The sequence below is a fragment of the Gobio gobio genome (assembly GCF_949357685.1).
Source record: "Gobio gobio genome assembly, chromosome: 16".
NCBI lineage: Eukaryota > Metazoa > Chordata > Actinopteri > Cypriniformes > Gobionidae > Gobio > Gobio gobio.
Genome location: NC_137109.1, coordinates 4,174,668 through 4,199,740, shown reverse-complemented (window position 1 = coordinate 4,199,740; position 25,073 = coordinate 4,174,668). Strand labels below are relative to the sequence as shown.

Sequence of the window (25,073 nt, the reverse complement as noted above, 5' to 3'; positions counted from 1 at the left end):
TATGCGTGAACAGCACAACGTCACGTGTTGACATCTCAAGATTCCGGTAAATACGGCGTGGTGAAGTGAACGCATGTATGTAGAGTATTTAGAGATTTTTTTTTTTTTTAAAATACAATATTTCAAAGATTATACACAAAAAAAACGTGAGACAAAAAAAGAAAAACGACAAGATATACTAATAACAAAACTAATAACACAGTTTTTTTTACATACCCATAAGACACGATACAAATGTTCATACGTTATAAATTAAAATAGCATAAATTAATAACAACCTCCTGTTCAATAAAAGCAGCTGGAAGAAGAAGTCACGTGACGAGCCGCAGTCACGTGACCGTCCGCAGAAACGGGAAGTTCGTGATTCCCTCTGAGTGCAGCTGTTCAAACTTTATTCTTCCATGAAGACACACCGTGCGAGGATCGCCAGAGGAGAAAACTCAATCGTTATCGGTGTCTCATCATCCGGTAAGTGTGCAGATCTCGTGTTTACACTGGTGTTTGACACGAATACCCGCTTTAATCTGATCAACTCCCGATAGAAACTTGCTCCTGATGCTTTTAATGAGGTTTTATGCTTTCGGGAAAACGAAAATGAAACTTTATTGTGGTGTGGAGAGAGTGTAAAGTAACTCGGACCCGATATAAATGATACAGTATAATCAGAGGGGTTTTAAAACTGTCCTGGTTTAAATATTAAGCAGCTGAATTCCTCCAGAAAGAGGAACTGCTGCCCTGATTTGCATTTTCTATCTGAACCTGTGATGAAGCACGTGATGAGGAGATCACATGACCCACATGTCACCTCTAAGGTCAAACATGAACTGTGTGACCGGTGTGGCCCAAATCTACAAACTGAGCATTTGACAAATACCACACAGTTTCCAGTTCATATCAAGATAATATACCAATCAGGCATAACATTATGAATAACGCTGATGGTCTCCTGTTAGTGGGTGGGGTATATTAGGCAACAAGTGAACATTTTATCCTCAGAGTTGATGTGTTAGAAGCAGGAAAAATGGGCAAGTGTGAGGACTCGGCCTCCAAATTCCCCAGATCTCAATCCAATCGAGCATCTGTGGGATGAGCTGAACAAACAAGTCCAATCCATGGAGGCCACACCTCGCAACTTACAGGACTTAAAGGATCTGCTGCTGACATCTTGGTGCCAGACACCACAGCACAGCTTCAGGGGTCTAGAGGAGGCCATCAGAGACGGGTCAGCAACACAATATTAGGTCATAATGTTAAGCCTGATCGGTGTATATTGAATCTGTTTTTCAGAGTGTTTATGATTATTATTATTATACCAAAATGTAATGTGTAAAACAGCAAAGCTACTGATGCACTCTGGACATTTTCCGGTCTTTCCGAAGGCTTTAGTGTGTAACCCGTGATTTTACAGTCATTACTAAAAGTGTCCTTATGAAAGCCTGAAAAGCCCAGAGAGGAACACACTCAGCCTCACACACACACACACACACACACACACACACACACACACACACTGACTCAGAGCAGAAGAGATGAAAAGCCCAGAGAGGAACACACACTCAGCCTCACACACACACACACACTGACTCCGAGCAGAAGAGATGAAAAGCCCAGAGAGGAACACACACTCAGCCTCACACACACACACACACACACACACTGACTCAGAGCAGAAGAGATGAAAAGCCCAGAGAGGAACACACACACACACACACACACACACACACTGACTCCGAGCAGAAGAGATGAAAAGCCCAGAGAGGAACACACACTCAGCCTCACACACACACACACACTGACTCCGAGCAGAAGAGATGAAAAGCCCAGAGAGGAACACACACTCAGCCTCACACACACACACACACACACACACACACACTGACTCAGAGCAGAAGAGATGAAAAGCCCAGAGAGGAACACACACTCAGCCTCACACACACACACACACACACTGACTCCGAGCAGAAGAGATGAAAAGCCCCGTGAGGAACACACACTCAGCCTCTCACACACACACACACACACACACACTGACTCCGAGCAGAAGAGATGAAAAGCCCCGTGAGGAACACACACACACACACACACACACACACACACACACACACACACACACACTGACTCCGAGCAGAAGGGGAAGTGACGTGTGCCTGTGCTCCAGCAGGTCATGGGCGCTCTGTTCCGCAGTGAAGAGGTGTGTCTGGTGCAGCTGTTCCTCCAGTCCGGATCGGCCTACAACTGTGTCAGCGAACTGGGAGAGCTGGGGATAGTGGAGTTCAGAGACGTGAGGGCACTTCTGCTCGCCTGTCTCTGTGTGTGTTCATAAAGGGGTCGTGTGATGCGGTTTCTAAAGTTATCATCTTGTTTATAGGGTGTAGAATAGGTTAACATGCTTAAAGGGTTAGTTCACCCAAAAATGTAAATTGTGTCATTAATTCCTCACCCTCATGTGGTTGGACACCCGTCAGACCTCCGTTCATCTTCAGACACAAATGAAGATATTTTAGTGTAAATCTGATGCTGAGAAAGGCTTCAGATAGGCCTCCATTGGCATTCAGTACATTTACACTCTCAAGACCCATAAAAGGCACTAAAAGCGTCGTTACAAAGTCCATCTCACCACAGTGACTCTACAATAATTTTACGATGCGACGACAATAGTTTTTGTGCGCAAAAAAAAAAATCTAAATAACGCCTTTATCCAGCTTGTTCTTGTCTTCCGTGTGTCTCCACGACGCATGCGTGAGAATATGAGCAGATCCGGCGTTCGGACACATGACCCAGAAGAGATTTGTTTACGAGCAGAGGAAGACGCGCGTATCTCAGCTGTTGATCTACACTGATCGTGCTTTAGGTCTCGGCGTAGTTCTCAAAATGGGGTTAAAGTGGCATTTCATGGATTCCCGAACGCCGGATCTGCTCATATTCTCACGCATGCGTCGTGGAGACACACACGGAAGACAAGAACAAGCTGGATAAAGGTGTTATTTTTATTTTTTTTTTTGCGCACAAAAACTATTGTCGTCGCATCGTAAAATTATTGTAGAGTCGCTGTGGTGAGATGGACTTTGTAACGATGTTTTTAGTGCCTTTTATGGGTCTTGTGAGTGTAAATGTACTGAATGCCAATGGAGGCCTATCTGAAGCCTTTCTCAGCATCAGCTTTACACTAAAATATCTTCATTTGTGTCTGAAGATGAACGGAGGTCTGACGGGTGTCCAACCACATGAGGGTCAGTCATTAATGACACAATTTACATTTTTGGGTGAACTAACCCTTTAAATTTAGAGATGCACCGATTGATCTGCCAGAGATCGTAATTGGCCAATTTTCTGCATGATCGGCCGATCAGTCTCACGTGTCTCCGATTTTGAGCCGATCCTTCTACATGCGGCTGTGAGCACGAGTGCGGCCGCGACGTTGACGTAACAGCGAAGAAGACACTAATTACGCCATTTGTAAAACACCCCGCGGAACATGTCCAGTTTGAGGAAGGTAACGTTAGTAAAGGTCAAACGGCTAAAGCTGGCCAGAGCTCAGAGACAGCCACAGGTCTGCAGCCTCTCCTATCTTTCCTTGGTATAAGCAGCGAAAAGACCAAAGCAATTACAAAGAAAACAATGGACTTCATAGAGACAGAGCGACACGCGTCATAATCTGAAGGCCACGCCCACCGGGGGGGAAACAATCCAACGCTCTCCATTGACTTTGCATTGCGTGAAGCGGCATCCTTATCATTTCGGACTTATAACAAAAAACAGAACAATGTCTAAAAGCTGATATGTGACAAAGTGTACAGCAAACAAGCTACACAAAACCCAGAAGCAAAAACCCAGACGTTTTTATAAACTGTTGACCCAAAAAACGAGCGTTTAAGAACAAAAAAGTGGAAACATGCCATTGAGACACATTATATTACACTGAGAACTACACACACTGGAGGAGAACATTATCAGAGACAGTAAATATCATATATAAACCTGACATTTGGATATTTGACTTAACAGTGACAAAATGTTTACAGCACACACACTGAGACACACTGAGTGTCAGGATCCCAAAATGTCCCCATTCTTCAGCTGAAGCGTCACGTTTTACTGCCTTTATCTGCTTTTGTCTCCTTAAACTATCGTTTTTTTGGGTCGACAGCTTATAAAAACTTATTTCTGTGATTTTTAGCTTGTTTGCTGTACACTTTGTCTCATATCAGCTTTTAGACATTGTTCTGTTTTTTGTTATAAGTCCGAAATGACAAGGATGCAGCCTCACGCAATGCAAAGTCAATGAAGAGCGTTGGATTGTTTCCCCCCCGGTGTGGGCGTGGCCTAAATACACTCTGTCTTTATGACCAGCCGAACGCATAAACCGTCACTTCATGAGAATTTACCGTTTCATTTGAGAAAACTGAGCACAGACACTCAAGGGTCTTCACGGCAACCCGTCAAAATAAAAGTTCGGTTTAAAATTTTTTTAAATTGACAGAAATATATTGGGCTACTGTTGTAGCCTACAGTAGATTTAGCGCCAGCTCTATGTAATATCTATATACGTCTCCTACTAATAATGATAATAATTATGCCTAGATTGTTGATTATTTTTCACTTGATCGTTTTTTATAAACAATGTTTACTTTTTAAACAGCAGACAGCCTTTAAATGTTTATGTATTATTTACTTATAATGATTATCATCATAAATAATAAATTATTAAATGTATTAAGTTTTTTTTAAAATGGTTAAATATAAAAAAAATATAAAAAACATTTAGCTGTGGTACCGAAATTGGTACAGAGTACCGTAAAATTATGGTATTGGTACCGACTACTGTAATTTTGGTACCGTGACATCCCTAGCTGGCAACATTTATTACCCAAATTACTGAACTATTATTTGCAGGAGTACTGTACACTTCAGGTTTGTTCATTCATAGGATCTTTTGACTTTTGTAAGACAAGTAAAAAAGAGGAAAAGGTCAATTTATAATGTTTTGTTTCATAAAACATATTTCTACTTCTTTCCAGGCACAGAACACTTATTTTTTGAGAGTTGTTCAAGTGCGAGAAGATCCTGTTGTAATGTTTAATCATTTATTTTATAATTAAAACAAAAATTTGCTTTGAAGAAAAAGTGGATTTTTGTTTATATATGCTGTCAATTATAGTTCTTAGAAAGAAAATCGGAATCTGCAAAAATTGGTATCGGACGATCTCCCTAACAAAAAATCGGCCAAGAAAATTGCAATCGGTGCATCTCTACTTTAAATCTAAAAAACCCCATTATTTCTACATTTTTGCGGCACCTCTATTCTCAGTCCGTCTGAAACGCTCTGATTTCTACAAAGCCCCGCCTTCTGGAAGCTCAGAGTGCTCTGATTGGCCAGCTGAACCAGTGCCTTCTGATTGGACGGTGTTCAGTATTATGCGTTCGGGAAGCTGTCCTCTGTAAATTGCACTGCACACACAAACGTTCATCCATTTTCACAGGGCCAGGGTTTTGCTTTGGCATCGACTCAGCGTCTGATGCAACTCTACAGTTCACTGAGGCCTCGCCTTCTTTCTTTGAGGACACATTGGATGGCATTATGATAATATTTCACACTGCTTTGTAGGGCTGCACAATTTGGGGAAAATATCCAATTGCGATTATTCTGAATAAAATTGCGATTGCGATTATTATTATTTTTTACAAATGAGAAGTGTGTATATAAAATGTTTTGTTTATATATTAATATGACTAATAATAATGATTATTATTGCTAAATAAAAATAAGAAATATTACTATTGCAATAACATTTATTATTAAAAAAATAAATAGAGCATTTAAGAATATAAATAACAGTATAATAATAATATTTATATTTTACAGAAACTAAAAAATTATGGGTTTCCTGTTAATATGCAGACTGCTTATGACAAAAAATCATCAGAAAGGTCTAAGGATTTATTGTAAAAAACAATTATTATAATAAAAATCTGTGCTTTTTATCTGTGAAATCAATTTCTTAAAGTCTATGTCTTTAATATGAAATATGAGCCTTTTATGCATCCACTGTGGGGATTAAAACTCCTGTACATTGAAGAAAAACACATGGATTATCATATACATTTATTTAGAGAGAAGTTTTATTTTTCTTATTTTCTACCCAAAAGTTTAATTCATACTGGAGGCCAGAGGGCGCCCTCGAGCAGAAACTCCACAGACGCCTCAGAGAAGTCATAATTTCAGGAAATCCCTGATGTGAAGCTCGCGCTGTAGCTGAAGAAAACAAGATAGAAACGCTTTGACTGATTAAATATGAAGATAATACTTCTGCCACAAGACATGGTGTATTTGAGTTCTTCAAGCCTTCTCGGGTATTTTCATCATAATAAAGTATTCAGTGCTGATTGACATTCTGTGATAAGAAGCCACATCAGCTCGACTGACGATTTAAAGTGAGTCTTAACATGTTATTAAACGTTGTATTTTGTTGAACGGGTTTATGAACGCTTCACATTACTAGTTTGTGAAGATGTTTGACACATGTTGTTCTTTCAAACACACATTATAAGTGACTCAAACTGCTAGTGCTTTCAGACGGAGCAGCGTTTACTGATATCAGAGCCGCTTTTCACACACACGCTGGGCATTTATTTATTTATTTAAAATCGCAGCCTTTCATAATCGCACAGAAGCCAAATCGTGATTGCGGTTCGATTGCGATTAATCGTGCAGCTCTACTGCTTTGTAACATTATAGCTGGTAAACATGCGCAGATTAAAGGAAAGCATCATATGAGCCCTTTACGACCCCTGTGCTTCATGTTCATGTGTTATGAAGTGTCTTGACATCACGTAGAGGATGATGATGATGATCTTTGAACTCTTGATCCCAGCTCAATCCCAATGTCAACGCGTTCCAGAGGAAGTTCGTGAATGAAGTGAGGCGATGCGAGGAGCTGGAGAAAACCTTCGGTGAGTGTCTCTCTCTTCTTCCTGTTAACCGTAGAGCGTGAGCTGGGACGCCAGTCATCCGTGCACATCATCCCAAACAGAGCAAGCTTTGGTCTGGGAAACTCTGCCTTTGCAGCATTATCAGCTGGCATCAGCCATAATAACCACTGTTCAAGGATTAGTTCACTTTTAAATCAACTTTTGCTGATAATTTACTCACCCCCATGTCATCCAAGATGTCCATGTCTTTCTTTCTAAAAGAAATTAAAAGTAATTAAGGTTTTTGATGAAAACATTCCAGGGTTTTTCTCCATATAATGGACTTCAATGGGCTCCAAACGGTTCAAGGTTCAAATGACAGTTTCAGTGCAGTTTCAAAGGGCTTTAAACGACACCAGACGATGAATAAGTGTCTTATCTAGCCAAACCATCAGTTTCTGAGAAACCCAGCAGTATTTATGATATTATTTTACCTCTTATCAGACGAACATGATCGAACGCTAAGTGAGGTCAAAATACGAGTGTGGTCATAGATGTATACATAGATGCCTCATTTGCACCTGCACGGATCAGTAGAATGAGGCATCTACGATCAATATATCTATGACACCCTATAACGATGATCACGTTCGTTCACGTTACAGCAATTAATCGCAGCACCGGCACATGCCTATTACACACATACACACCACACTCTGACATCCATACTAACACACACACAGTTATAGCTGCATAATTTATCAAATTGTCTTTATAATATGCATAAACAGAAAACAGGAATAAAGTGAGCATTTGCTTTATACGCCAAACCTGAGAAAACGGCTCCATCTAGTAAAAAAAATATAGTAAAAATTTACATTTTGAAGCCTTTCCAACAGAATGAAAGCCTATTAACAAAGATTACATAATTTTATAGTTAAATGGCCCTGGGATTAAAAATAGCAGTTTTAATGGAGTTCAATGGGGACATTTTTGTCCAAACGACAAAGCACCACATCCTCTAGTACCACTGTTTGAAGAATTCATCTTCCAGAATCTGGCAGCACGTTTGGGAGTTCATTTTTAGTCCATCTCTGCAAAACGGACTTCAGGATGGACTAAAATGAAAAATTTCTAAAATTCTGGAAGATGAATTCTTCAAACAGTGGTACTAGAGGATGTGGTGCTGGTCCTTCAAGAGTCACTCTCCACCTATCTGTCCATAAAGCCTATAAAAAAACCTTCTTCATGTATTTTACAACACTTCAGTTTGTGATTCTTATCTAGTGGGGGTCATTTTTTAGGATTCTTTACCTAACTGAAGTCTCTGAGATCCTGACACCTTCACTTCTGGAGACTCCAGGTAGGTTCAGCTCTGGAAAATGGTGGCGCTGGAGACTAAAGGGTTCCTGATGGTTTCACCCTTAATTCTTCACCTTAATTCTTAATTCTTTTGCAGTTAACAGGTGTCTTTTCTTCACCACCTGTTTTTGTCAGATCCTGCTGACCCAACGAGCATTTCACTGTCCAATGGTCACGCCTTAACTGCAATGTCTAGTATTGCATTAGTATTGCATCCTTCTCATGGGCATTTAATACTTTTTGACTTTTCAGTCTGAGTTAAATCTCTTTTTTGGCTCAATTTATCTGTAAAAGAAAACATGCCTAATAATTCTGCACACCTGAATATAAGGTGATTTTCATTTCCAGCCTTCATGAACAATTATATATCACTTATACATTATTAAATACTAAATCAATAGTAGTTATTAGGATTACTGTGGTTTGGAATTGGTCAAATGTGCCTGAAAAAAAAATATGATCAGAAAATCAACGTGCCTAATAATTCTGCACTCCCTGTAATGTTAGACCTACCTGAAAAATTGTTTTTAAAAACAAAAATGCACTGCATGATCAAATATTTAGGTGAGATAATTATATACATTTATTATATACATTTATTTGTGAAAGGTAGCCTTAAGTTATCTCATTTTCTAAAATAAACACTTGGTGGTTCTTCAAGATCTTGACTCAGTTAATTTAGAGTTAGTTTCATTTCTACAAATGGTGCAAACTCTGCAAGATTATAGATAAAAGATTCCCATTCCCCTGCCATTCTGTGATCGGCAATCGGCAGATCATGATCTTGGTGATCGGTGATCGGCCCCAAAAATGCTGATCGGAGCATCTCTACCTACGGCTGATGTCACGGACCCTACATCCATGGTTTGATAAAGTCTGTGGTCCAAACATACTGTGGCATCTTCAAAGAATGATCGTATTAAGATATTAGCATAATATTCCTTTTTCGAATTGGCTGAAAAACCACCACGCAAGAGCGCAACTTTTTTGCGAATTTTTCCTAAATTGGCATGTTTTCATTGAACATGTTTTCAATTTGCTCATTTTAAAGAGAAATGGCAGAGCCGGCCCAAGGCATAAGCAAACTAACTGTGCGTTCACACCGCCGCCGGCGAGAGCGTCAAACTTCGCTCTGGCCGCCCTGCCATCGACGCTGTAGAAAGATTCGTGGACGCGCTGCCGCTCTGACGTAGATCGAATGCTTGGTCTTTTTTGAAACAGCATTTAAAGGGGCTGCAAAGCAAACAATCATGTTGATCGGCGTTTGTGCTGACTGACCACAAGTAGGGTATAACCGTATAATATAACCTCATGAAATCATTTAAATGTGAAAGTTTAAAAAAGCAGATCGATGGAAAGAACTTAACAAATATAGTTACATGTGTGCTAACGAAATAAACCAATTAAAAGCCATTTGTGTGGTGTATAAATAATGTTGCACGTCTTCTTATCAAACCCGCCGCACCAGCAGTGATCAACCTCCTCTATTTTGCTTGGGAACTAATGTGGTAGGAACCGAAGTTTACAGCGCTGCGTTCTCTAGAATCATCTCAAGCGGAGCACTTCTACATTCCCATTGGTTGCCGCCGGCTGCCGCCGAACCGCGTCATAGCTCATTACCATAAAGTTGACCTGACTTCAAGGCTGCGTCCCAATTCGCCTACTTATACTACGTCCTAAAAGTATGTACTCTTTTTGTGAAGAAAAAGTACATACTTTTGAGTGTGTAGCAGAAGAGTATGCAAGCTTTGGGACATACTACTTTGTCATCTTTAACGGACTCTGTTACGTGCGTCCCTTTTAACTGTCAATCATCGTCACAGGTCAAATCCCCCACTTTAAATTTAATTTCCTACCGTATCGGAGAGAAATGTAGTCGCTCGTTGATCTGCCTTTCGTGGGTTCTCCTCTCTCGTTCTCCTCTCATGTGTTTGCAAAGTTAATGGCCAAACGTATCATTACAAAATTTCTCAATGCTGCTGCAGGTGAAATGTAATGTGGATAATATTGAATAAATATCCTTTTGTCAGGTTAAATACTGATAATTGCTCACTTAAACCACTTTATCTAATCCTCTCCACTTAACCGTCAGACTCGCGTAACCGTCATGTTTGTAGTTTTTTAACACTTTTTATCCGCGTTTGTAGTTCTAATCGAATCCTCGTCCATCTCGCAATGGGTTGTGGGCAATATCAGCCGTTAGAGTGCGCATCGATCTGCACTTCGGATTCTGACCGGAAATAGTAAACCATCCGGGAATCTTTGGAATACTTTTTTCAACATACTACGATTTGGGACATACTAATTCTTTTTTCGAATACTATTTAGTACGGATAGTATGCGAATTGGGACGCAGCACAACTCTCCTTGACGCCCAAATCGTCCAAGACGCGCCGCGCCGCTCTCGCCGGAGCTCGCCGCCGGGCTCCCATTAAAAATGAATGACTTCCGGCCACTTTGACGCTCTCGCCGGCGGCGGTGTGAACGCACAGTAAGCGGCTGCTTAGGGCCCTCTTCGCCACCAGGGGGCTCCCAAGAGCACATTAAATTACTTGATGCATGTTGCTTTATTGAAATCACGAAATGGCCTTAAACACAGGGTTCCTACGGGGTTTGGAAAAGTATGGAATTTGATTTGAGTAATTTCCAGGTCTGGAAAAGTATGGAAAAAATAAATCAGAGTATGGAAAAATATTTATGTTTCCAGACTATTGTCCCTATTTAGTTTTCTAAAAATAAAATTAAGAATTTCTAAATGTATATAATAAATATATAATATATACAATTGTTTTTTTTTTCATGGCGTTTGGATCAGTCTGCCAGCGCTGCCGATCATTTTTACACTTGATCTGCTGGAGTTTAGGTCTGCAGTGATTGGTTGTTAGGTTGTTAGGCGGCAGTTGCCATCACAACGCCCCTACCTCAAACTGCTTGACTAAAAACACCTGGAACGTTGTGCTTGATTTTTCCATTTGAGTGTGGACTTCACGGCAAACAAAATGGGAAAATGCAAGTTTTCCGAGGGCTGGCTTGCCGATCCTAAATATAAAGCCTGGTTAGCCAAAGAATTCAAATTTTACAAAGAAAGCTATTTGCAAACTTTATGTCAAATCATTTGACATCTCCAACATGGGGGAGGCGGCAATTGTAAGCCATATGCTAGGCCAAAGTAGTAGTGGGAAGTTCGGATCAATTTACTGACTCGGCTCTTTGAATCTCGTTCAGCAAAATGAACAAATCTTTTTTCAAGTCATTTCGTTCGTTCATGACATCAACGTCGCAGCCGCGCTCGTGCTCACAGCCGCATGTAGACGGATCGGCTCAAAATTAGAGACACGTGAGACTGAACATGCAGAAAATCGACCAATTCCGATCCCTGGTCGATCAATCGGTGCATCTCTAATTTAAATGTACAAAATTACAAATATGAATAACATTGTATTGATTTAGAGCTTTGAACTTGACTGGGTTTGGTGTTAAATTGACTTGTACAAGCAACAGTAGCTACAATTTTCAAATTTACAAATTTAACATGATAACCTACATAGAGGTTTTGACTCAGAGTGTAACATACTTGTCGGAGCCGATAGCATTGTGGGCATTGTGCTTCGGGAGACCCGAGTTCGAGTCCTGCCTCATGGACTTTTCCCAATCCCGCCCCCCTCTCTCTCCCTCCTTACTTCCTGTCTAGCTACTTTCTATCCTATCCTAATAAAAGGCAAAACCGCCAATACTAAATCTTTAGAATGTAACACTTGTTAGCAGTTGAATTTTAAAACAATTTATCAGAACAAGTTGAATATGGTCTGAAAAATCTGTAGGGAAGTCTGGAAATTTGAGTCTGGAAAAGTATGGAATTTTGAAATGAAAATTGTGTAGGAACCCTGTAAACAGTTACTAGATAAACTGCACTTTTTTTGAAAAAAGCTTTCTAATAAATGCACGGATTGATTCTGACAGCGCTGCACGAGCTTGCTGCACCATTGGCTGGACACTATAAGCTTGTTAGCCAGGGTTCAAAGTCCAAAGTGCGAGAAAAATCAGCGCTGAAACGGTGCTACGTGTTGCCCGGTAACCTTTTTATGAATGGATGGATTTGAGAATGTGATATGGTTTAGTGCGAATATCTTATCTGACGTGCTGCATGTTTTGGACGGAGTACAGCATAGCTTTCAGTTTCTGTTTGCAGTAAATGCTTCTCTGCAAGTAGGCTACTACATGTTTGAGTCGCTCCAAATGATCATTTGAGAACGCAACATGCAGCAAACATCTTCCCAAATTCATAATGAGAATCATTTATAAATTAATAAAAGGTCTTCCTGCGTGTTTCTGCCAAAATAAAAAGCTATATCAACATTTCTTGTTTTTAAAAGGAGTCTCTTAATGCCCACCAAGGCTGCATTTATTTGACCAAAAAATACAGTAGAAACGGACAGTAATATTGTGAATTATTTTTGCAATTTAAAATAGCTGTTTTCTATGTGAATATATAGTAAAGTGTAATTTATTCCTGTGATCAAAGCTGAATTTATCATAATTACTCCAGTCTTCTGTGTCACATGATCCTTCACAAATCATTCTATGAGGATTTGATGATCAAGAAACATTTATGATTATTATCAGTGTTAAAAACAGTTGTGTAAAAAAATTGTTTTTAGGATTCTTTGAAAGCTTTCTATTTCAGATAAATGCTGTTCTTTTAAACTTTCTATTCATCAAATAAGTCTGGGGCAAAAATTGTGAGCATATTCAGCATAGGCTTCTTTTAAAAATATACATATATATTTTTTTTTAAAGTGCACATATCCCAGTATGAACTGTAATGGTGCGTTCACACCGGACGCGATTCGCGCGAGTGATTTACATGTTAAGTCAATGCAGAGACGGGAAATGGCATTCTGCGGCGCGATTCGCACGATGCGAAGGAGGCGAATTGAGCGTTTTGAAATCGCGCGAATCGCTCAAGTTGAAAAATCTGAACTTTGGCGGATATTTCGCGCCGCGTTAACCAATCAGGAGCTTGCTCTAGTAGTGACAACAATGAGGAGAAAATCTGTATATTAATATCTGGTTCAGACAATATGATTATCACTGTGATAACTTTAAATGACATGAAACACAACCCAGTCTCTTTTTGTTAAATGCAAGTTTATGTTTGATCAATAATACAAAAGTATAAGTAATGTATAACAAGCTATGCATGAAATAAAGCAAACAATGCAGTCAAACATTCAAAGTCAGTGCTAGTAGGCTAACGTTACAACTGCAACGTACAGTTATAGCCTAAAAATATAAAGTAATGAAACTTCTTTGCCCTCAGTCTAAACGATTTGCCTGGGAACAAATTATAGATCCATGAGACCAAAGATCGGCCGTTACAAGACGAATTATAGCTCGAGACGCCACAGAGACATCAGAGCCAGCGGCAGAAGAACTGGCTGAGGAAAGGTTACTCTTGCCGGAGTTAATGAGCGCCGCTGATCCACTGGAGCTCACAACTCTGAAAACGCCAGATAAAATGTTCAAATAGGCACTGTTTATATAAATAAACCACAGATTTGAGCTTTAAACAACTACATTATCGACTGAAAAAGTCTTAACTACGTTTTGTCACACATTAACAGTAGATATTAACAAAAAAAAGACATGTAAACACAGCCCATGTCAACCATTTCTCAACGAGACGAGCCGCTGGCGGAAGCCCCGCCTATGACGCGAATTCGCATCTGTTGTGCAGTGAATGTCACGCGCGAGTAAACTCACAATGTACACGCGTCCACCTTCGCGCGATTAGCGCGAATTATTCACGCGAATCGCGTCCGGTGTGAACGCCACATTAGACTTTGAATATTAAAGTGCAAGTTAACATCTGATCACTCTTGTGGGTTTGCTACTGTTACAATTAAAAACCGTATAAGGGTAAAAACATGACAGGCAGACATGATGTAAGCAACACAGCTACATCTAATAACATTAATAATGGGTGCGCGAATTATCAGGAACTGACAATAGTCAGTCGTATTGGTGGCACCAAGGGGCCCCCAAATAAAATTCTGCTTAGGGCCCCATAAAGGCTTGGGCCGGCCCTGAGAAATGGAAACACAGCTATTGTCTCTGTGAATTGAGTCATTCGTTCAAATGGCTGATTCATTTGGCGTTGGAATAATTTGTTAAACTGATTAGTTTAAAACACAGTAATGAATTGCAATCGTGCTGATATTCGGGAAAAACAATACGCTTGTGTGATATTGCTTAACTATATAATTTGGTATAAATATAAGACAGACGTGCACTCTCAAGGCATGTTTGGTTTTTGCAAAGTGATGGACATCATGTTGAATTAAGGGTCATTAAAGGTCATCGTCTTTGTCCCAGTGTTTCTGGAGCAGGAGATCGTCCGCAGTCTCTCCCAGACGCTGCAGCCCCCGATCCCCATGCCTCCGGCCCCTCAGCCCCGAGATCTGCTCACCATCGAGGAGGAGAGCGAGCGCCTGGCCCGAGAGCTCAGGGAGGTGTGTAACTCCGACCTGCCTCTTAAAGTGACACCATCATGCGGTTTTAAAGGCTCCTAATGTTGCTCTGGCGTCTCCTACAACAGGTTTACAATGTTCTCATAATCTCCACTGCAGCATCAGCTCTTTTCTCTCAGCGTCTGAAACGCTTCATTTAAAGATTCAGTCTCTCTAAACCCTGCCTCTCTGAGAGCTGCTCTGCTCTGATTGGTCAGAAAGCAAATGCTCATTATCATAATTATGCAAATGACCTGTAGTTTGTGAGGGTGGGGCAAAGAGACGCTGTTCAGCCAATCAGGACCAGAGGTGGGCATTATGCAAATTAACTGTAGTGTGTGAGGGCGGGGCAAAGAGACGCTGCTCAGCCAATCAAGACCAGAGGAGGGCATTATGCAAATTACTACTGTGTGAGGGCAGGGCAGAGATGCTGCTTAGCCAATCAGGACCAGAGACGTGCATTATGCAAATTAACTATAGTATGAGGGTGGGGCAAAGAGACGCTGCTCAGCCAATCAAGACCAGAGGCGGGCATAATGCAAATTACTATAGTTTGTGAGGGCGGAGCAAAGAGTCACTGCTCAGCCAATCAGGACCAGAGACTGGCATTATGCAAATTACTATAGTGTGTGAGGGCGGGGCAAAGAGACGCTGCTCAGCCAATCAGGACCATAAACGGGCATTATGCAAATTAACTGTAGTGTGTGAGGGCGGGGCAAAGAGACGCTGTTCAGCCAATCAGGACCAGAGGAGGGCATTATGCAAATTACTATAGCGTGTGAGGGCAGGGCAAAGAGACACTGTTCAGCCAATCAGGACCAGAGGTGGGCATTATGCAAATTACTATAGTGTGTGAGGGCAGGGCAAAGAGACGCTGCTCAGCCAATCAAGACCAGAGGCGGGCATTATGCAAATTAACTGTAGAGTGTGAGGGCGGGGCAAAGAAATGCTGCTCAGCCAATTAAGACCAAAGGTGGGTATTATGCAAATTAACTATATTGTGTGAGGGCGGGGCAAAGAGATGCTGTTCAGCCAATCAGGACCAGAGGTGGGCATTATGCAAATTAACTACAGTGAGTGAAGGCGGGGCAAAGAGACGCTGCTTAGCCAATCAAGGCCAGAGTCGTGCATTATGCAAATTAACTATAGTGAGTGAGGGCGGGGCAAAGAGACAGCCAATCAAGACCAGAGGCGGGCATTATGCAAATTAACTATAGTGAGTGAGGGCGGGGCAAAGAGACGCTGCTCAGCCAATCAAGACCAGAGATGGCCAATATGCAAATTAGTTACAAACCTGTGTCGGTTGAGACCTGTTAGTTGGTTTATCCGCGTTTTAACAGACCGAAACAAAAACAGACATTCCCACATGGAGAGCACATTTCAATGAAAGCAGAATAAATGGCTGACGAGTAGGCATGTTTCCTAAATATCTGCAAACACATGGTATTGCTATGCTTTAGTAAAGTGAAAAACTTACATACAGCACCTTTAAGTGTTGCAGTAGTGAAGCGTGTGAGCTTGTGCTGTTTGTGCAGGTGTCCAGGAACAGAGACAGTCTCCGCACTCAGTTCACTCAGCTGTGTCAGTACAGAGGCGTTCTGAAGCAGACCCACTCCCTCACAGCCTCACAGGTGCGACCTCTTCACCCTCCATCCCTCGTGTGTGTCGGTCAGTCTGCTTCACGTGTGTGTGTGTGTGTGTGTCACAGGCCCCGGTGTCGTTCGAGCCGGCCGCTCTGGTGGAGAACAGACAGGACGTCAGGCTGAGTTTCGTGGCTGGCGTGGTTCACCCGTGGAAAGTGCCTTCCTTCGAGAGGCTGCTGTGGCGCGCATGCCGGGGATACATCATTGTGGACTTCCATGAGATGGAGGAAAAACTTGAACATCCCGATTCTGTGAGACCTAAATCATTAATAATGAGCTGAGTGATGTACATGCAGTATACGTCGGGTTGAATGTGGGATTTAACACATTTGTATGAACATGTACAGCACAACTCTGTGAAAGCAGAATATGATGTTTCCACAGGGCGAGGAGGTGCAGTGGACCGTGTTTTTAATCTCGTTCTGGGGAGATCAGATCGGTCAGAAGGTCAAGAAGATCTGTGATTGGTAGGTGATCTGGATATGGGGGTTTGGAGCGAGAGCAATGGTTTAACCCTCTGGGGTCAAAAATGACCCGAAGCGTTTTATAAATCTTTTTAAAAAATTGTAGCTTCATCGGAATGGTCAGAAACTTGGTGACTTTATTGGTACTTGGTATATGAACACCCAAAAAAATTGTATGCACAAAAAAACTCTGTATTTTCATATTTTTGCCAATTTCCCATTCATTTCCTATGGGGGTCATTTTTGACCCGAAGGTCCTGAGTGTGACTATTTTTTTTACGACCACTTAGACTTTTCAAATCCTGTCCCCAATTTTTTTTGGTGTTCATATACCAAGTACCAATAAAGTAACAAAGTTTCGGATCATTCCGATTAAGCTACGATTTTTTTTTTGTATAAAACACAAGATCCACTATAGTGGTAAAAATGTGCTATTGTGTGATAAAAATGCTCAATGTGTCCACCGGATGGCACCGATCTCATTTAAAAAATTGCTTTCATGAGGCCTGGGCTTGACTCTAAAATGAAATACAGCTTTAATAAAACATTTCAAAAAATTATTATAATATATATACAGTATATAATTTCTTATTATATTCAATGGGAAAAAATGGGTCATAATTATTGCATAAATATTAATTATAAATCATAAAATTACCTCAAAACACCAAAAAAGAAAAGAAAAAATATTATTGAACAAAAATATATTTCATTGATTTTACTCAAATCTTTCTTTATCTTAATCCCGCCCTCTGGGTCATTTTTGAGCTGAAGGTCCTGAGTGTGGCCCATAAATGAAGAACCCCAGAGGGTTAAATTAGGGATTCTGGGAACATGAATGTACACTAAAGAAATTAAACGGTGTGATTTACAGGCTGAAGATCTGTCGGATCCTAGGAAAGTCATAGAAAACAGGGGCCGGATTCACCAAAATCTTCTTAAGAAAGTAGTTAAGAAAATACTTAAAGATACATTTTAAGAAGTTCGTAAGAATTTTCCTAAGTGCAATTCTTGAAAAATTCTTAATCTTAATTAGTGGCACATTAACAGTAGTGTTTTGAAATTTCGCTGGGTTTCTCGTCCGCTATTGACGCTTGCTGGTTGGTGCGAGCTGGTTGCTGGTTTTATACTCGTCCATATGGTGCTATTAGTTATAAATATTATATTTAGCTAGCTACTGTTATGTTGTAATGCTTAATATTTGAAACAACCCAATAAATTCGTTAAACATCTTACATTTGGGTATTTAAGATAGGTTGGAGGTTATCCTAACTTTAAGTTATTTACGATGATTTTAAAGAACATTCTTTTCGTGAATATGAATACTACTTAAATTTTATCTTGAGAAAAAAGATAAGAACATTCTTGAGAAGTTTTTGGGAATACAAAATATTCTTATATTTTTTCTGAAGTTAGAAAATAAGAAGAATTTGGCAGTTAAGAATAATTTAATTCTTCAGAATGTTTTGTGAATCCGGCCGCAGATCTTAAAAGGTCACAGGAATCTCTCTAGTCAAAATAATGTTTCTAAGCACTGAAGGGCTCTTTTTAAGTTTCTCTCATCTCTGAAAAAGCATTTTTAAGATTCATAACAAAACATTAAATGTGTATGAACCTTGTGGGAAATGAGTATTTTCCATATTTAGCAGCCTCAGTCACATTATGAGAGTTTACAAATACCGTTTAAAACCTGTGAGTTTTACAGTCAGCACAGTTGCAGCTCTCCAGGGTCCGGTTGTTCACAAGTCATGTGATCGGATTGGGTCAAATCTTGAAAATGGGTTGTTTGAAAGGATTCTGAAATCGGATTAGATCACAAAATCCAGTCTTGGTTTTGATCTGGATCAGATCGTCTGTTTGTGTTAGTAAGACTGGAATACCTGATCCCAGGAGAAGGGTGGATTTCAGGAACAAAAATGTAATCACTTTAAAACAACATTTGTATCATGTTATTTATGTATACATACACTTAATCCGTAGGGTTTAATATGGAGTCGGCCCACCCTTTGCAGCTCTAACAGCTTCAGCTCTTCTGGGAAGGCTTTCCTCATGGTTTAGGAGTGTGTCCCCAAACTGTTCCCACAAAGTTGGGAGCATGAAATTGTCCAAAATGCCTTGGTGAAGCATTAAGAGTTCCTTTCACTGGAACTAAGGGACCAAGCCCTGAAAAACAACCCCACCCCACCAAACTTTACACATGGCACAAATGCAGAAATAAAAAATAAGATATTTAATTTTAAGGATTTAAATCTCAATCATCAGAGATGAAACGGTCAAAAGTAGTGTCTAACAGTTGCATTCCGTATTGCACATGTATTTGTTTGTTTTTGTTGTGGGTCACATGAGGGGCTACGGAAGCTCTGAAGGGACAGGAAACATGAATTTGAATGCTTTTACGTTCCCCAGAGAAACTTTGCATTCTCTTTTCAAATCTTTTGAGTATTTGCAAGCAAATGCAAAGTTTCACGGGACATGAGAGAACTCCCATCTCATGTTTTCCCCATCACCATGTCCCTTTAGTGCCTCCGTAGCGGTCTGATAGTTTAAAGGAAACTGAAAATAGTTAGTTTGTAAATGTTGTTTTAATTCTCCTCATATAAAGCGCTTAAAGTGACCCATACTGACTCTTCTATCTGTTGTTTTTTACATCCTACACTGTGAGCACTGCTAATCCAGATGTGCGATATATGTGTGTATCAGGATCAGGGTGATCCAATCCGATTTTGCTTTGAAAAACCGGCACACAAAGTAGGAAGGATTACTTGATCCTGAATGACAAAACATGGGATTTCTGACTTTTTGAACAACTGTGCTCTGGACTGTTGTATGGTACAGAAATGAGTGTGTGAGCTGTTTGAAATGTACAACATGCTTCTCCTCTGATGTTCCACGTACACCAGCTTCCACACGCAAACCTTCCCCTACCCTGAGAACCAGGCGGAGCGAGAGGACACCCTCAACGGCCTGCGAGGGAGGATCGAGGACATCCGCTCGGTGAGGATGATCAGCCACACTCGCAGTCAGAGCACGTGTGTGTGTGTGTGTGTGTGTGTGTTTGCTGATGGAAGCCTGTGCTCCTGCAGGTGATGGGCGAGACGGAGCAGTACATGCAGCAGCTGCTGGTGCGAGCGCTGGCCCGGCTGCCCGAGTGGCTGGTCCAGGTTCAGAAGTGTAAGGCTGTGCAGGCGGTGCTGAACCTCTGCAGCCCGTCCGTCACGGACAAGTGTCTGATCGCTGAAGCCTGGTGTCCCGTCAGCCAGCTGACCGCCCTGCAGAGCGCCCTGAGAGAGGGAGGGGTGAGACTTTAGTGCCATTATGGGACTGCATATTTCATTGTTCGTTTTTTTTGGTCTGAACTTTTGCGATGCTAAAAATAACTCAACCAGAGGTCCCCGGCTAGAAATTTAGATCTAAAGAAATGCATAAACAGTGATGAAAGCCAGAATAGTAAATGTCACAGATGTGTATTGACTGTTTTGTAGAGGCTCAGTTTCCACCTGAGCTCTGGAGCCAAATCACAGGGGTGTAAACATGACTTTAGAAAGATGGCAGCATCATTATTTTATTTCCACACAGAGATTGGTAGATCTATTAGTGAAATCTGTTGACTTTATCGATCTGTGTCTCATTATATGCCAACGCTGACCGCTCAAACATGGGGGAAAAGCACTTCTTGTGTGTCTGTGCCTCAAGTTTGAGTGCATGTAACTCCAGAAGTATTTCAGATATCTTACTATCCTTTTAGATTCTGCTTCTTAAAGGGTTAGTTCACCCAAAAATGTAAATTCTGTCATTAATGACTGACCCTCATGTGGTTGGACACCCGTCAGACCTCTGTTCATCTTCAGACACAAATGAAGATATTTTAGTGTAAATCTGATGCTCTGAAAGGCCTCCATTGGCTCAATGCACTTTACACTCTCAAGACCCTTAAAAGACACTAAAGACGTCGATACAAAGTCCATCTCACTACAGTGGTTCTACAATAACTTTATGAAGACGAGAATAGTTTTTGTGCACAAAAAAAACCTAAATAACGACTTATATAGTGATGACGATTTCAAAACAATGCATCATGAAGCTTCGAAGCGTTATGAATCAGTGAGTCGATTCAGCGGTTTCGATCGCCAAAGTCACGTGATTTCAGCAGTTTGGCGGTTTGACACACGATCCGAATCATGATTCGACTCATTGATTCATAACGCTTCGAAGCTTCATGAGGTTTTGAAATCGTCATCACTATAAGTCGTTATTTCGGGGTTTTTTTGCGCACAAAAACTATTCTGGTCACTTCATAAAGTTATTGTAGAGCCGCTGTAGTGAGATGGACTTTGTATCGACGTCTTTAGTGTCTTTTAAGGGTCTTGAGAGTGTAAAGTTGAGCCAATGGAGGCCTTTCAGAGCATCAGATTTACACTAAAATATCTTCATTTGTGTCTGAAGATGAACGGAGGTCTGACGGGTGTCCAACCACATGAGGCTCAGTCATTAATGACACAATTTACATTTTTGGGTGAACTAACCCTTTAACTAACTTTTCTTTTGGTATCTACATTTTAAAGACCCTCGATGGTTCAATACCAGAGATATGATGATCTCAATGCGGCTCCATGAGTAAATTGTTGTGTTTTACCCATTTTAATGGCCAAAAACCAAATGTGGGTCATTTTGCTGATAGTTGTTGCATTTAAAGGGGAATGTCGGAACAATAAATCATGTTGAAACTAGAAAAGTTACTTGTTTCTTTCTATCAAAACAATTACATACATCACACCTCTATTTTTTCCAAAGTCCCATCTTCCAAATATCACTAGAACTGATTTAGATATAGATTCTTATAAATATACTTTTGAGAGAAAGTTAAAGTGCCTCAACTGTACCATCTCAGTGGATTTCTGGCACACAAGCTTTGGAAAAACAATATTTATGGCACTCAGACAGGGGTGTAAAGCAGTTGTGTCGATGGAAAAACAAGATACATTTCTAGTTTTAACTTTATTTGTTCTTCAGATATTCCTCTTAAAAAAAAAGAAAGAAAAAATGACCCACGCTTCTTTGTTTTTTTTACCCCTGAAAATGCACTCTTAGAGCCATCTTGAGATCTCCATATCTCTGGGACTGAACCATCGAGGGCCTTTAAAATGCAGAAACCAAAAGAAAAGTTAGTTAAGAAGCAGAATCTAAAAGTATAGTAAGATATCTTTAATACTTCTGGAGTTACAGGCACTCAAACTTGAGGCACAGACACACAAGAAGTGCTTTTCCCCCATGTTTGAGCGGTCAGCGTTGGCATATAATGAGACACAGATTGATAAAGTCAACAGATTTCACTAATAGATCTACCAATCTCTGTGTGGAAATAAAATAATGATGCTGCCATCTTTCTAAAGTCATGTTTACACCCCTGTGATTTGGCTCCAGAGCTCAGGTTAAAAGTGTCATTTTGACCCTCCTCTACAGAACAGTGATTACTCAGTCAATACAAATCTGTGACATTTAATATTCTGGCTTTCTTCACTGTTTATGTTCATCTGTCTCTCAGAGGAAGAGTGGCAGTAGTGTGGACTCGTTCTACAACCGCTTGCCGGCCACCACGTCTCCGCCCACAGTCTTCCCCACCAACGCCTTCACCGCAGGTTTCCAGAACATCGTCGATGCGTATGGGGTGGCGAGCTACAGGGAGGTTAACCCAGGTAACACACACACACACACACACACACACACACCACTAACACAAGCTTAAATCCACTCTCACGCATGTTTAACCGCCTGCAGCCGTCTACACCATCATCACGTTCCCCTTCCTGTTTGCGGTGATGTTCGGGGACGTTGGGCACGGTCTGCTGATGGCACTGGCGGGTCTCTGGATGGTCCTGGAGGAGAAGGATCCAAAAATGAGGAAAAACACTAATGAAGTAAAAATATGACGCATCATGCACACGTGTTTTCACAATACTGGAATCTCTGAATTTCACAATAATGAAACTTCACTACACTGTCTTAAAACAGGATAAATGATGTGAGTTTGAAAATAAAGTACAACTGCCACACATAGTGTCCCAAACGCACGTTAAACTGTGTGTGTGTGTGTGTGTGTGTGTGTGTGTGTGTGTGTGTGTGTGTGTGTGTGTGTGTGTGTGTGTGTGTGTGTGTGTGTGTGTGTGTGTGTGTGTGTGTGTGTGTGTGTGTGTGTGTGTGTGTGTGTGTGTGTGTGTGTGTGTGTGTGTGTGTGTGTGTGTGTGTGTGTGTGTGTGTGTGTGTGTGTGTGTGTGTGTGTGTGTGTGTGTGTGTGTGTGTGTGTGTGTGTGTGTGTGTGTGTGTGTGTGTGTGTGTGTGTGTGTGTGTGTGTGTGTGTGTGTGTGTGTGTGTGTGTGTGTGTGTGTGTGTGTGTGTGTGTGTGTGTCAGATCTGGAGTATGATGTTTGGAGGCCGGTATCTCATTCTGTTGATGGGGCTGTTTTCGATCTACACCGGAGCCATTTACAACGAGTGTTTCAGCCGAGGACTCAACACCTTCTCCTCAGGGTGGCACATCCGGCCTAACGCAGAGTTCTACAACTGGACGTACGACACACACACGCACAGACAGACACACACACACACACACACAGATAGACTCACACACATGCACACACACACACACAGAGACAGACACAAACACACACTATCACACACACAGACAGACTCAAACATGAGACACAGACACACACTCGACACACAAACACAGACAGACTCTCGCACACAGACAGACAAACACACTATGATACAGACACACTCTCTCAGACACTCTCACACACACAGATAGACTCTCTCTCACACACACACACACGCATACAGACTCGCGGGCACACACACACATAGACAGACTCAAACACACTCCGATACAGACAGACACACACACGCACTCAACACAAACACACTCTCTCACACACACAGATAGACTCTCTCACACACACACACACACACACAAACACATAGACAGACTCAAACACACTCAGATACAGACAGACGCACTCAACACAAACACACTCTCTCACACACACACACACTCGACACACAAACACAGACAGACTCTCACACACACACACACACACACACACACAGAGAGACACACACACAAACACACTCCGACACAGACATACACTCACACAGACACTCGACACACAAACACGCACTCAACCGACACACACACACACACCCAAATACAAACACTCACACACACACACCCAAATACAAACACTTACACACACACCCAAATACAAACACTCACACACAACCAAATACAAACACATACTCTCACACACAGACACTCTCTCACACACACACTCTCACACATACATACTCTCACACACTCAAATACAAATACACACACACAAACACAGACAGACACACACTCTCTCTCTCTCTCTCTCTCTCTAACTCAGTCAAAGAGAGACACAGATAGACACACACTCACACACGCATACTCTCACACACTCAAATACATACACACACACACACACAGACACACAGACACACACACACAGACACACACACACAGACACACACACACAGACACACACACACAGACACACACACACAGACACACACACACAGACACACACACACAGACACACACACACAGACACACACACACAGACACACACACACAGACACACACACACAGACACACACACACAGACACACACACACAGACACACACACACAGACACACACACACACAGACACACACACACACACACACACACTCACTCACTCTCTCACACACACACACACACACACACACACACACACTGACCTGTCCTCAGTCATAGGTCACATGTGCTGTATGTAATGTCTGTTTCTCTGTGCAGTGAAGCGACTTTCAGAACGAATCAGTATCTCTCGCTGGATCCCAACATCACCGGCGTTTTCACCGGCCCGTATCCTTTCGGGATCGATCCCGTAAGTCGATCGCGTGAGTGTGTGAATGACACCGCAGCGCCTGCTCTGCTGTAATAGACTAACACTCTTCCTCAATGATCACAGATCTGGGGTCTGGCCAACAATCACCTGACCTTCCTCAACAGCTACAAGATGAAGATGTCCGTCATCATCGGAGTCATCCACATGAGCTTCGGCGTGTGTTTATCCCTCTTCAACTTCATGTGAGTGGGCCTTTCAGTCTCTCAGGAACTGCACTGTTG

At 41.4% G+C, this 25,073-nt stretch overlaps 1 protein-coding gene across 2 annotated transcripts in view; it reads left to right on the top strand.

Moving 5' to 3' along the window:
- Nucleotides 1-309: 309 nt before the first annotated feature.
- tcirg1b (T cell immune regulator 1, ATPase H+ transporting V0 subunit a3b) overlaps nucleotides 310-25,073 on the top strand; it is a 34,497-nt gene continuing 9,733 nt past the window's right edge. The window contains exons 1-14 of one of the 2 annotated variants that reach the window (XM_079839520.1): nucleotides 310-468; nucleotides 2,162-2,281; nucleotides 6,873-6,951; nucleotides 14,647-14,783; nucleotides 16,316-16,411; nucleotides 16,489-16,674; nucleotides 16,808-16,890; nucleotides 19,788-19,881; nucleotides 19,971-20,183; nucleotides 22,430-22,580; nucleotides 22,663-22,802; nucleotides 23,294-23,451; nucleotides 24,741-24,831; nucleotides 24,916-25,034. In XM_079839520.1, the coding sequence (XP_079695646.1) occupies nucleotides 2,165-2,281; nucleotides 6,873-6,951; nucleotides 14,647-14,783; nucleotides 16,316-16,411; nucleotides 16,489-16,674; nucleotides 16,808-16,890; nucleotides 19,788-19,881; nucleotides 19,971-20,183; nucleotides 22,430-22,580; nucleotides 22,663-22,802; nucleotides 23,294-23,451; nucleotides 24,741-24,831; nucleotides 24,916-25,034 (1,664 nt within the window). In that variant the 5' untranslated portion in view covers nucleotides 310-468; nucleotides 2,162-2,164. Of the gene's footprint in view, nucleotides 469-2,158; nucleotides 2,282-6,872; nucleotides 6,952-14,646; nucleotides 14,784-16,315; nucleotides 16,412-16,488; nucleotides 16,675-16,807; nucleotides 16,891-19,787; nucleotides 19,882-19,970; nucleotides 20,184-22,429; nucleotides 22,581-22,662; nucleotides 22,803-23,293; nucleotides 23,452-24,740; nucleotides 24,832-24,915; nucleotides 25,035-25,073 lie in introns of both variants that reach the window. The other variant, XM_079839519.1, reaches the window with a different exon arrangement.